The sequence below is a fragment of the Mustelus asterias genome, chromosome 18 (genome assembly GCF_964213995.1).
Source record: "Mustelus asterias chromosome 18, sMusAst1.hap1.1, whole genome shotgun sequence".
In the NCBI taxonomy this organism is placed as follows: Eukaryota; Metazoa; Chordata; class Chondrichthyes; order Carcharhiniformes; family Triakidae; genus Mustelus; species Mustelus asterias.
In genome coordinates this window covers 28,283,985-28,298,178 of record NC_135818.1, presented here as the reverse complement: position 1 = coordinate 28,298,178, position 14,194 = coordinate 28,283,985, and the positions used below count along the sequence as shown (strand labels likewise).

The following is a 14,194-nucleotide window of genomic DNA, read 5'->3' as shown; positions in this document are numbered from 1 at the left end:
CATTTTTGGGTGCAACGCGGTCGTAAAGCGATTAGTGCTGGTTTTCGTGACCGGCGGCATTTTACAATGGGATTTCTGGTATGTCCTAGTGCACATGTGACGTTGCACATTTTGCTCGGAAAAATAAGGCAACCACAATCTGGTGTTGTTAAAACTCTGACTGTATTTCCGGTATGGTCAGCCTCTCGCCGGAAAAGGACAAAACGCAGATTAATTTATTTATATCAGTTTTACATGTCATTAGCTCAATTGTCCGGGTTCGCCTGCCTTTATGACCTTGCCGGTGGAACCGGAGGCCATTGAGGCCCCCTGGGGAGGTCGAGGACAAAGGGTGCCCCTTGGGCAATGCCAGACTGGCAGTGCCACCTGGGCAATGCTGGGCCAGCAGGAGCGGGGCTAATGGAGGGAGGGGGCCCCGCTGCAGCAATCGGCCGGGCCACGATCAGTCTGACCTGCAGGGGGGCAGGGGGTGGCTGCATTTACAGCCGTGGACCCCCCCCCCCGAATGTTAGTATTTCCTTTCTCAAGTAAGCAGACCAGGAGGGGGTGCAGGAGACCAAAATTGTACACAATACTCCAGGTGTGGCCTCACCAGCACCTTATACTGCAACATAACCTCCCTGTTTTTAAACTCCATTCCTCTAGCAATGAAGAACAAAATTCCATTTGCCTTCTTAATTACCTGTTGCACCTGCAAACCAACATTTTGCGATCCATGCACAAGGACACCCAGGTCCTCTGCACAGCAGCATGCTGCAATGTTTTAGCATTTAAATAATAGTCCATTTTGTTATGGATGACCTCACATTTACCAACATTGTACTCCATCTGTCAGACCCTTGCCCACTCACTTAAACTATCTATATCCCTCTGCAGACTTTGCTCCACCACTCATCTTAGTGTCATCTGCAAACTATGTCACACACTTGGTCCCTAACTCCAAATCATCTATGTAAATTGTAAACAATTGCGGTCCCCACGCCCATCCCTGAGGCACACCACTAGTCACTGATCGCCAACCAGAAAAAAAACATTTATCCCCACTCTTTGCTTTCTGTTGGGGTCTGATGTTGCAGATGTATAGAACGTTGGTTCGGCCGCATCTGGAATACCAGAAGGACGTGGAGGCTTTGGAGAGAGTACAGAGGAGGTTTACCAGGATGTTACCTGGTATGGAGGGGCTTAGTTATGAGGAGAGATTGGGTAAACTGGGGTTGTTCTCCCTGGAAAGATGGAGGATGAGGGGAGACTTAATAGAGGTGTATAAAATTATGAAAGGCATAGATAGGGTGAACGGTGGGAAGCTTTTCCCCAGGTCGGTGGTGACGTTCACGAGGGGTCATAGGTTCAAGGTGAAGGGGGGGAGGTTTAACACAGATATCAGACGGACATATTTTACACAGAGGGTGGTGGGGGCCTGGAATGCGCTGCCAGGCAAGGTGGTGGAGGCGGACACACTGGGAACGTTTAAGACTTATCTAGACAGCCATATGAACGGAGTGGGAATGGAGGGATACAAAAGAATGGTCTAGTTTGGACCAGGGAGCGGCGCGGGCTTGGAGGGCCGAAGGGCCTGTTCCTGTGCTGTATTGTTCTTTGTTAGTTAACCAATCCTCTATCCATGCTAATACATTACCCATAATGCCTTGCACCTTTATCTTATGCAGCAGTCTTTTGTGTGGCAACTTGTCGAATGCCTTCGGGACATCCAGATACACCACATCCACTGGTTCCCCGTTGTCCACCACGCTCGTAATGTCTTCAAATAATTCCAGTTAATTAGTTAAACATAACCTGCCTTTCATGAACCCATGCTGCATTTGCCTAATGGGACAATTTCTATCCAGATATCTCACTATTTCTTTCTTGACGACAGATTCAAGCATTTTCCCAACTACAGATGTTAAGCTAATCAGCCTACAGTTACCCGCCTTTTGTCTATCTCCTTTCTTAACCAGTGACGTCACATTTGCTGTTTTCCAATCTGCCGGAACCGCCCCAGATTCCAGCGAATTTAGGTAAATTACCTTGAGCCATCTCTTTTAGTATCCTGAGATGCATCCCATCAGGGTCAGGAGACTTGTCTACCTTTAGCCCCATTAACTTGCCCAACACTACCTCTTTAGTGATAACGATCATTTCTAGGTCCTCACCTGCCATAGCCCCCTTGTCATCAATTTTTGGCATGTTATTTGTGTCTTCCACTGTGAAAACACAACACAAAATACCTGTTCAATGCCTCGGCCATTTCCTCATTTCCTAATATTAAATCCTCCTTCTCATCCTCTAAAGGACTAAGGTTTGCCATAGTCACTTCTTCATTTAAAAAAAAAATCTGTTTTTATATTCTGAACTAGCTTACTCTCATAAGCTATCTTACTTTTCTTTATAGCTTTTTTCGTGGCTTTCTGTTGACCTTTAAAGATTTCACAATCCTCTAGTTTCCCACTAATCTTTGCCACTTTGTATGCATTTTCTTTCAATTTGACACCCTCCTTTATTTCCTTAGATATCCATGGCTGATTATCCCTTTTCCTATAGTCCTTCCTTTTTACTGGTATATACTTTTGCTGAGCACTGTGAAAGATTGCTTTAAAAGTTCTCCACTGTTCCACCATAAAGTTTTTGCTCCCAGTCCACCTTAGCCAAATCCTCCCTCATCCCATTGTAGTCTCCTTTGTTTAAGCACAAGACACTGGTATTGGATTTTACCTCCATCTATATTTTAAATTCAACCATACTGTGATTGCTCCTTCCGAGAGGATCCCTGAGAGATCATTAATTATTTCTGTCTCATTACACAGGATCAGATCTAGGATAGCTTGCTCCCTCATATGTTTGAGGAAGCTATTGCGGATACAAGGCCACCTTGACCGACCTGGTTTGACCAATCAATATGCAGATTAAAATCCCCCATGATAATTGCCATATCATTTTTACATGCTTCAGTTATTTCTTTGTTTATTATCCGCCCTGCTGTGATGTTATTATTTGGTGGCCTATAGACTACGCATTTCAGTGACTTTTTCTCCTTACCATTTCTAATTTCCACCCAAATGGATTCAACCCTTTTCTCCATAGAACCTATATCATCTCTCACTACCGCCCCAATGTCATCCTTAAATATCAGAGCTACACCACTTCCTTTACCTTTCTGTCGGTCCTTCCGAATAGTCTGACACCCCTGGATACCCCAGTCATGACCAGCCTGCAACCATGTCTCTAATGGCCACTAATGGCCATTAGACCAGCCTGCAACCATGTCTCTAATGGCCACTGCGTGGGTTTCCTCCGGGTGCTCCGGTTTCCTCCCACAGTCCAAAGATGTGCGGGTTAGGTTGATTGGCCATGTTAAAAAAAAAATTGCCCCTTAGTGTCCTGAGATGCGGCGGTTAGAGGGATTAGTGGGTAAAATATGTAGAGATATGGGAGTAGGGTCTGGGTGGGATTGTGGTCGGTGCAGACTCGATGGGCCGAATGGCCTCTTTCTATACTGTAGGGTTTCTATGATTTCTATGATAAATCATACTCATGATTTGTACCGTCAACTCATTGACCTTGTTTTGAATGCTAATAGCATGTAGGAGTTTTTATACCTTCTTTTTGAATCCTAACACCTCCATTAATAACATGATAACATTTTCAGGAAAAATTGACCATGATTGCTGAAGCAATTGAAGGAGAGTTCATCTTAAATAGAACCAATTCATTTTTATCTTGTACACTTTCAAAGATCTTATTAATTTCAGGGTCCTTTAGGATGAAGGATTCCATTCCACCCATTGAGTCCAATGATGACTTCATGCACAACCGTAATAAAGAGCATGAAACTCAAAACATGCAATAACTTCTGTTTACTAAATAATGCACTCATCAAAACTATCCCATTTTTGGCTCATCTATGTCTCCCCAAGTTTGTACCGACAGAAAGGTTCCGTCTCAATGGCATGAGTTATTTGCCAGCTAAGGCTAAGGTCATTTGTGAAATGTAATGTTCCACAAGGATCGATGCTGAGACCACTGTTATTCACAATTTACATAAACTGTTTAGATTTGAGAATCGGAATTAAGACTCATGGATGCTAATTTAGGGTGGGGATGAGGAGTGGTTGTAAGTAATTGATACAGAGGACAGTGACCAAATAAAAGACATTAAAAACATGCAGAATAGCAAGTGCGATGTCATACATTTTGTTAGGAAGAGTAAGGTAACCACATGGGAGAGGTTCACAGATCACTAAAAGTACAAATGCAGGTTAATAGGGCCATTAAAAAAAAACAAAGAACTGGGCTTCATTTCTAAATAGATATAATTGAAAATCAGAGAAATAATATGAAATATGTAAGAATCTTGGTTAGAATAGCACATCACAAAAATACACTCCCCAATCAATCACATCTGCGCCAGCTATTCCTAAAAGCAATCCAATTTGTCCCACTCTCCTGCTCTTTCTCCATATCTCTAATTCTTTCTTCTTCAAACAATTATCCAATTTCCTTTTGAAGGTGACAACATCCATAAACTCTTATCTTGATGAGGCCACTTGGAATGCCATCCACATGATGAAGTATTAAGGTATTAGAAAGGGATGCCAATCAAGTGGGCTAATTTGTCCTGGCTGGTGTCCAGTTTTCTGAATGTTGATGGAATTGCACTCATCCAGGTTAAGTGGAGAATATTCCATTATATACTAACTCACATCTTCTAGATGGTGCAAAGGTTCTGGTAATCAGATGGTAGGTCATGCAGCAGAATAACCGGCCTCTGATATGTTCTGGTAGCATAGTAAGTATGTGGATGATCCAGTTAGCTTCTAATCAATGGCAACTCTCAGGATTTTAAGGCTGGAGGACTCACAATGATAATGCCATACAATGTCAAGGGGAGTTTGAGATAGTCACTGCCTTGGCACAAATGTTACTCATCAGCCCAAACCTAATCATTTTTCCCACTGTATGTAAGAACAGATTGCTTCATTAACTGAGGAATTGTGAATGGAACAGCAATTATAAGTAAACATCCCCTCTTCAGACCTTAGGTTGGAGGTCACTGGTGAAGCAGTTGAAAATGGTTAGGCCTAGGATACAACAACCCTGAGAACTGCCTGCAATACTGCCCTGGGACTGAAGTAATTGGCCTTCAATAACCATCTATCATTGAGCTACGTATGACTTGTGGAGAGCTCTCCTGCACTAATTCCCAGTGACATCAATTTTATTAGGGCTCCTTCATGCCATACATGGTTAAAACTAATTTGATGACAAAGGCAATCATTCTCACCTCATCATCCAAAAACCCTCTCTATAGGCCTCCGGGTAATGTTTAAGGGTCAATTAGTGAAGTCAAAAAATCAACCCCATTGTTTTACTCAGAAGATATGATTCCAGCTGGTGGTGCTTCTGGATTGACATTTGATAAATATACATGGATAAGGTGCTTTGTAAAGAGAATGCATTATTTCCTGCGAGAAGTATCCAAGATGTGACACTTTAAAAAAAAGTTTTCTGCAATATTCAAATACCATTCTTAACTTAACAGATTTATTTCACTCACTTGATGTGTTTTACACAGTTAGATCCAACTCTTTCAGCCACAAACTCAACTGTTTTGCGAAGTGATGGTGGCTGATTGTGAAAAAAAGCTTCCTCCAACTTTACCTAACCAGGAAACACAAACTTAACATTAAACACAGAGTGTAATATTCTTTCCCATTTACTTGAAATTTCACACTCCCTTACCAAGTTTAATCACCAAGATAATGCAAATAATGAGTGGTTTGTCTGTTCCAATGATTCATTAGTTAATGCACTTGATGCATGTAATACTGAACCCAGTTAAACCAGGTTAGTTTCTTCTTGGCTAATCTCAACTGTAGCACTGAAAAGGTGGCTGCAATTGGTCTCACCACCAACAGGTGTGTGTCACTGATTCCGTTTTGATTCAAGGCCATGTACAAAACAGCAATTCTGCACTTTGATAGTGGAGCATTCACCCACGTACTGGGCAATTCTCAGACGCAAACATCAGCCAAGAGTTAGCAGCTGCCTGCCTCCACTCTTCCAATAACACTTATCCAAATGGCGAGAGAGCAAGTGTGTTATTTTATCAGGGGTTACAATAAGTCATGAGAGAGAATGTAGGGAGGACAGACACTTGATTGGAACAAAATGGTTGACAGTCAATCCGAGGCATTAAAAATAAGCTAATAAATCTGCCATATTTTGAATGGTAAGAAGTTTAACAACACCAGGTTAAAGTCCAACAGGTTTATTTGGTAGCAAAAGTCACACAAGCTTTCGGAGCTGCAAGCCCCTTCTTCAGGCGAGTGGAAATTCTGTTCACAAACAGAGCATATAAAGACACAAACTCAATTTACATGAATAATGGTTGGAATGCGAATACTTACAACTAATCAAGTCTTTAAGAAACAAAACAGCATGAGTGGAGAGAGCATCAAGACAAGCTAAAAAGATGTGTATTGTCTCCAGACAAGACAGCCAGTGAAACTCTGTGGGGGTTACAAATAGTGTGCCATGAACCCAATATCCCGGTTGAGGCCGTCCTCGTGTGTGCGGAACTTGGCTATCAGTTTCTGGTCAGCGACTCTGCGCCGTTGTGTGTCGCGAAGGCCGCCTTGGAGAACGCTTACCCGAATATCAGAGGCCGAATGCCCGTGACCGCTGAAGTGCTCCCCAACAGGAAGAGAACAGTCTTGCCTGGTGATTGTCGCTCGACAATCACCAGGCAAGACTGTTCTCTTCCTGTTGGGGAGCACTTCAGCGGTCACGGGCATTCGGCCTCTGATATTCGGGTAAGCGTTCTCCAAGGCGACCTTCGCGACACACGACGGCGCAGAGTCGCTGACCAGAAACTGATAGCCAAGTTCCGCACACACGAGGACGGCCTCAACCGGGATATTGGGTTCATGGCACACTATTTGTAACCCCCACAGAGTTTCACTGGCTGTCTTGTCTGGAGACAATACACATCTTTTTAGCCTGTCTTGATGCTCTCTCCACTCATGCTGTTTTGTTTCTTAAAGACTTGATTAGTTGTAAGTATTCGCATTCCAACCATTATTCATGTAAATTGAGTTTGTGTCTTTATATGCTCTGTTCGTGAACAGAATTCCCACTCACCTGAAGAAGGGGCTTGCAGCTCCGAAAGCTTGTGTGACTTTTGCTACCAAATAAACCTGTTGGACTTTAACCTGGTGTTGTTAAACTTCTTACTGTGTCTACCCCAGTCCAACGCCGGCATCTCCACATCATATTTTGAATGGACAGCAAGGTAACAGATATTTAATGCAGGTATCTGTCACTTCCAGGACAGTCTATATTTCTAAAAATTCTCAGAGACAAAAACATAGACAGTATCAAAATAGCATGCTCTTGACTAGTTGAGAGCCCAAGGATGAAGGCATTACCTGGAGCCTCTGCTGAGATTGTGCTAAAGTTGGTATTAAAGGTGCTGCAGTAGTTGGTGTGATTTTTCGCATATATCCTCCATTTTTAACCCCACTGCCAGCTACATAGGACGCCAGCAGCTTACGTAATTCACCTGCAACACAAGACCTGGTGAAACATCTTGTCATGGCTTTCATTAACTGGCACACATTGTCAGTGGTTAACGCACAAATATTCTGTGACAATTAATGATTTTCATCTGGTCAGGAGGTTGTGTGGGTAAATACAATGAACGTACTGAATGAATGTAATGTCAGAACCGTAAAGATGCATGCAACCTTTCCTTGTATCTTAGATTACAGAGAATGTAGGTCATCTTGGGTCGCCACACACACAACACCATCTCAAGAGGTCCATTGGCGTTCTAATGTAATGGTGACCTGCCATGCTTTAATACAATCAGAATGGTACTCTAAAATATCCAAGAGCAATCTAAAGTAATCTAAGAGCATAACATCCCCACCACTTCTTGTTTTCCATGCTAGTAATATGTTTGAAAAGCACAATTAGGTCCATAAGTGAGACTCAAAACAGAAAATGCTGGAAATACTGATCTATGAAACCGCATCCTGAAAAGTTGACAGTTTTTCTCTGCAGAGATGCTGCCGTAATATTTTTAGCATTTTAATTGTAGATTTTTAGCATCCACAGAATTTTGCCTTTGTAATTAAGTTTGACCTTCCTTTTCTGATACACATACTTTATCAAGCCATGCTGTTCATGATCCTTTAGACTGGTTAATTTATTGGTTGAAATCAAAAACAGTTTTAGTTTTCAGTAACTCTCATCCTTTTTAAGTAATGACACAGCATTTGCAACAATTTACTTCTCAGGAATTCCTCTTGGATCCAGTAAACATTTAGTGGCAGACAGATAAGCAGCTTTATTTGAAGTAATAAACCTCTATATTTTTTCTCTACCTCTTGCACTTCCTCTTACCCCAATATCTAATGCCCAGAATATACTCACTCAGATAAGGACAGCAGAGATAGAGCAGTTGCTGATCAACCAATGGAACAGAATCCTGAAAATAGAAAAAAAAACACTCAGCTTCACTCAGATATATTTCCTGGAGATGGATTCTCAGTTATACCTGATGATGCTCCCAGTGATTCGATTTTTTGACATTTTTAATACAGGCAGTCCCCAGTTGCGAACGAGTTCCGTTTTTAAGTCTGTCTGTAAGTCGAATTTGTATGCAAGTCGGAACAGTTACGTACGGTTCACATCTAGCGTCAATTAGTCAAATGTTTGTCTTAGTATATATTTTACCTAAAACATCTTACATATAATAATAGTAATAATAATAAATGGAAATAACACAAAACTTGGATTATTTTTATATTTATATATATGCGTGTGTTGGTAGGTACAGTATAAAAAACATTAAAGTAATTTCTTAAAGTAAACATCAAGGGAGGCTTGAACAGAGCTTTTCTTTTTCTCATTATAAATGGCAAACAACAAAGAACAATACAGCACAGGAACAGGCCCTTCGGCCCTCCAAGCCCGCGCCGCTCCCTGGTCCAAACTAGACCATTCTTTTGTATCCCTCCATTCCCACTCCGTTCATATGGCTGTCTAGATAAGTCTTAAACGTTCCCAGTGTGTCCGCCTCCACCACCTTGCCTGGCAGCGCATTCCAGGCCCCCACCACCCTCTGTGTAAAATATGTCCGTCTGATATCTGTGTTAAACAAATGGCCTTGTAGCAACTGAGGCCGTCGGTAACTATCCGGTAAACTTTGGTGAACCTCTCTGCATTAGGATCTTGCTCCTCTAACTTTGCCATCCCTGCTTCAAGAGACGAAAGGCTTCAGCTAACTCCTTAGTCAGAAACTTCTTGGGTTCTGGGGTTTCTACGTCCCGGACTTCTTCCTCAAATGCTATCATCTGCTGCTCCAGCTCCATAAGGTCCTCAGTGGTCAGTTCCTCCGCATGGGATTCAAGCAAGTCTAAGACATCGTCTTCATTTATGTCTAACTGCAGTCAATTATTACCAATATCAACCACAGCCTGCCTGGCTTCGGCGATGTAGATTAGAGGGGCTTTAGATTGGTTCCACTGGTCGGCGCAACATCGAGGGCTGAAGGGCCTGTACTGCGCTGTAATGTTCTCAGCTGTAAACCCCTTAAAACCAAGTGCGAATTGGGGGCACAATTTGTTCCACACTCCTTTCATGTTGGTTGTCTTCACTTCCTCCCAAGAATCTGCAATGTTTTTGATGCCATCATAGATGTTGTAATTCCTCCAGAACTCCTTTAAGGTCATTGCATCATCTTGGGTAGCCTTGACTGCTTGTGAGAAGGTCCGGCGTAAATAGTAAGCCTTAAAGGAGGCTATGACCCCTTGATCCATTGGCTGAAGTAGTGATGTGGTGTTGGGTGGTAAAAAGACGACCTTTACATTGGGGTGAAGGTCATCTAAAGTGCTTGGATGTCCGGGGGCGTTGTCAAGCACAAGGAGAATTTTGAAAGGAATCTTCTTGGCCAAGCAATAGCATTCAGCAGCAGGAACAAAATAGTTCAGGAACCAATCTTCGAAGAGAGCTTTTGTTACCCAAGCCTTTGTGTTTGACTTCCAAATAACGGGAAGAGATGCCTTGATGATTCGGCTAAGTGCCCTCGGATTTAGGGAGCGATACACAAGCATAGGCTTAAGCTTGCAATCCCCGGATGCATTACCACCAAGCAATAGCGTTAGCCTATCCTTGGATGCCTTATGCCCTGGAGCAGTTTTTTCCTCTTTTGAAATGCATGTCCTTTCAGGCATTTTTTTCCAAAATAAGCCAGTCTCGTCTACATTAAATATTTGCTCAGGTACATAACCTCCCTCCTCAATAATTTTTTCCAACATTTCAGGAAACTCTCTCACAGCACTTACATCGGCACTCGCTGCTTCACCTTGCGCTTTAACATTGTGTAAATTTACCCTCCCTCTGAAACGCTTGAACCAACCCCTACTCGCAACAAATTCTTCATCACAAGCATCTTCACTTGCTGCACGTGCAGCTTTTAAATCACTGAAAAGGCTTCAAGCCTTTTCTTGCACTAAGCCAAGGCTAATAGGAATGTTACGCTGATTCTGATCCTCTAACCAAATTACCAATAGCCTTTCCATTTCGATAATTAAACCACTGCGTTGCTTAGTGATAATTGTCGCTTTCATCAGGACAGAGCCTTTTACATGCTCCATTACTCTCCCCTTGTCCTTTATAATTGTCCCGATCTTTGACCGACTGTAGCTTAACGCTTTTCCAATGTTTATTGGCGTTTCACCTCTCTCCGATCGCTTTATTATTTCCACTTTCGTTTCAATTGTGATCGTTTTCCTTTTCTTCGATGCATCACCATCACTTGCATCAGATTTACGCTTTGGAGCCATGATTACGAGGGTAAATACACGAAAAATCTAAGTCAAAACACAACGCACATAATAGCGTTTACGCGATCTGACTTAAAATGGCGACGATGGCGTGGCGCTGTTCTCCCTTGGGCCGACAAACCGCTGAAAACACGCAGTGTTTTGAGCGTCGCGCAATGTAGTCCGTCCGTTAGTACGAACCATTGTATGTAACTCGATTTTTAAAATAATAGGCTTTACGGAGGTCGGTACGCCAGTACGGGCGTTCGTAACCCGGGGACTGCCTGTACAACAGAGCGACTGAATTTCACATTATATCCAGAAGATCCCTATTTGAACCAGGAAGAAGTGAGAATCATTCTGACCCTTGGCACAGTTTTGAAAGCAGCCTATATAGTTTGTCCATTTGGTCAACGATAGTACTGATACATAAGAAACTCATCTGCCCTTTCCTTGAATCTATTAAGTTTGAACAACATTTATGATAACGAGGCTGATGTAACAAAACTATTTGGGGGGGGGGGCGGAATGCAAAGACTGTTTAATGTTTTGATAGAGATGAGGGACAGGATCCTGACCCAGTGACAGTGAAGGAAAGATCATATATTTCCAAGTCAGGATGGTGCGTGACCTGGAGAAAAACCTGGTGGCGTCCCTCTGCACCAACTGCTTCTTCTTCAAGATGGTAAGAGATCACAGGTTTGGAAGGTGCTGTCAAAGAAGTATTGGCGAGTTACTGAAGTGCATCGTTTAAATGGTAAATACTGCAGCCCTGTGTGCTGGAGATGGAGAGAGTGAATGTTTAAGGTGGTGGATGTTGCACCTATCAAGCGAGCTGTATTTTTCCTCAATGCTATTGAGCTCGAGTGTTGTTGGAGCTGCACTCATCCAGGCAAGTGGAGAATATTCCATTACACTCCTGACTTGTAGATAGTGGGAGGCTTTGGGGAGTCAGGAAGTGGATTACATTTCTGGTCAATGATAACCTCTAAGATGTTGGTGATGTGGGATTTGATGATAGCAATGCTATTGAATGTCCAGGGTGATAGTTAATATTCTCTCTTGTTGGCAACGGTCATTGTGTGACAGGAATGTTACCAGCCACTTTACAACCTAAACCTGAATGCTGTCCAGGCCTTGAGGCGGTCAGTTCCACTATGCATCATTATCCGAGGAGTTCTGAATGGAACTGATCATTTTTAAATTATCAGCAAACATTCCCATTTCTAACCTTATTAAATGAAATAACACAAGATATTTGGGCCTAGGACACCACTGACGGACTCCAGCGATAATGGTCTGGGGCTTAGATAATTGACCTCTAGCCATCTTCCTTTGTTAAAGGCAAAATATTGCGGATGCTGAAACAAAGAGAAAATTCTGGAAAATCTCAGCAGGTCTGACAGCATCTGCTTTTGTTTCAGAGAGATGCTGTCAGACCTGCTGAGATTTTCCAGCATTGTGTTTTTGTTTCTGATTCCAGCATCTTCAGTACGAGACTGCCCTGGTAGGCACATCGTGTCAGCCTGCTCCTGCCACTGAACTAATTTCTTCCTATCTTGACTCCATCCTCTCTCCTCTTTTCCCACCCGTACCACCTACATCCATGATTCCTCTGATGCCCTACACCATATCAACAACTTCTAGTTCCCTGGCCCAAACTGCCTCCTCACCATGGATGTCCAATCCCCCTACACCTCCATTCGCCCCTAGGATGGCTTGAGAGCTCTTTGCTTCTTCCTCGAACTAGAGGCCTGAACAATTCCCATTCACCTCCACCCTCCTCCATCTGGCTGAACCTGTTCTCTCACTCAAAAATTTCTCCTTTAACTCATCTCACTTTTTCCAAATAAAAGGTGAGGCTATGGGTCTCAATTATGTCTGTCTCTTTATGGGGTATGTGGAATACTCCTTGTTTCAGTCCTACTCTGACCCCTTCCCACAACTCTTTCATCGGTTCATAGACAGCTACTTCATGCTCTCATCTGAACCTGGAAAAAATTATCATTTTCGCTTCCAATTTCTTCTATCGTGATCCGTCTCAGATACTTCTCTTCCTTTACCGCTCTGACTCGATTACTGTCCACCAGTATCCATTACAAGCCCAGCGATTCCCACAGCTACCTTGGCTACAGCTCTTCACACCCCACATCCTGGAAGAACTTCATTCCATTCTCTCAATCCCTTCGCCACCACTGAATCTGTTCTGATGATGCCACTTTCCAAAAAGCCGCCGCTGATGTGTCGTCCTTCTTCCTTAATCGTGATTTTCCACCCACTGGGGTTGATGACGGTTCACAATCATATCCGTCCCGTCTCCCAGGCCACTGCACTCACTTCCTCCCAGAACCAGGATAGGGTCTCCCTTGTCCTCACTTTCCATCCCACCAGCCTCCGCATTCAAAGGATAATCCTCCATCATTTCGGCCAACTCCAACATGATGCCACCAATAAACACATCTTCCCCTCACTCCCCGTGTCAGCATTCCACAGGGACCATTCTCTCCTGGACACCCTGGTCCATTCCTCCATCACACCCAACACCTCATACACCGCCAATGGCACCTTCCCATGCAATCGTAGGTGGTGAAGCACCTGCCCCTTCACCTCCGCCCTGCTCACCATCCTAGGGCTCAAACACTCTTTTCAGGTAAAGCAGAGATTCGCGTGCACCTCCTCTAATCTGGTCGATTGCATTTGCTGCTCCTAATGCAGTCTACTCTACATCAGAGAGACGAAAGGCAGACTGGGTGACCGATTTGCAGAACCCTTTGGTCTGTCTGCAAGCAGGACCCAGACCTTCTAGTCACTTGCCATTTCAACACACCACGCTGCTTTCCTGTCCACGTGTCTGTCCTTGGCCTTTTACATTGTCCCAATGAAGCTCAATGTAAACTGGAGGAACAGCATCTCATATTCTGATTGAGCACTTTACAGCCTTCCAGACTGAACATCGAGTTCAACAACTTCAGAGCATGAACTCTCTCCTACTCTTCCACTCCATCTCCATTTATTTGATTTCATTTCTTCTTTCCATTTTATTCATCCATTTTTATTACATTATATTACTATTTTTATTTTTCCACCTCAAATTTCATTTTCCATCTTTCCACCCAATGTTCCCCCCCGCCCCCCCACTCACCATATAAATCCTATTCTATTTTCCTCGTCTTCTACTCTGCTAAAGGGTCATCTAGACTCGAAATGGGGCGGCACGGTAGCGCAGTGGTTAGCACTGCTGCTTCACAGCTCCAGGGTCCCGGGTTCAATTCCCAGCTCGGGTCACTGTCTGTGTGGAGTTTGCACATTCTCCTCGTGTCTGCGTGGGTTTCCTCCGGGTGCTCCGGTTTCCTCCCACAGTCCAA

At 43.4% G+C, this 14,194-nt stretch overlaps 1 protein-coding gene across 2 annotated transcripts in view; it reads right to left on the bottom strand.

Annotated features, from left to right (window-relative positions):
- Positions 1 to 14,194, bottom strand: part of cdan1 (codanin 1) — a 126,852-nt gene that overhangs the window by 36,097 nt on the left and 76,561 nt on the right. For both annotated transcript variants that reach the window (XM_078233634.1, XM_078233635.1), the window contains 3 exons: positions 8,437 to 8,491; positions 7,428 to 7,561; positions 5,555 to 5,658 (listed from right to left, as the gene is read on the bottom strand). In XM_078233634.1, coding sequence (XP_078089760.1) covers positions 5,555 to 5,658; positions 7,428 to 7,561; positions 8,437 to 8,491 — 293 coding nt within the window. The remainder of the gene's footprint in view (positions 1 to 5,554; positions 5,659 to 7,427; positions 7,562 to 8,436; positions 8,492 to 14,194) is intronic.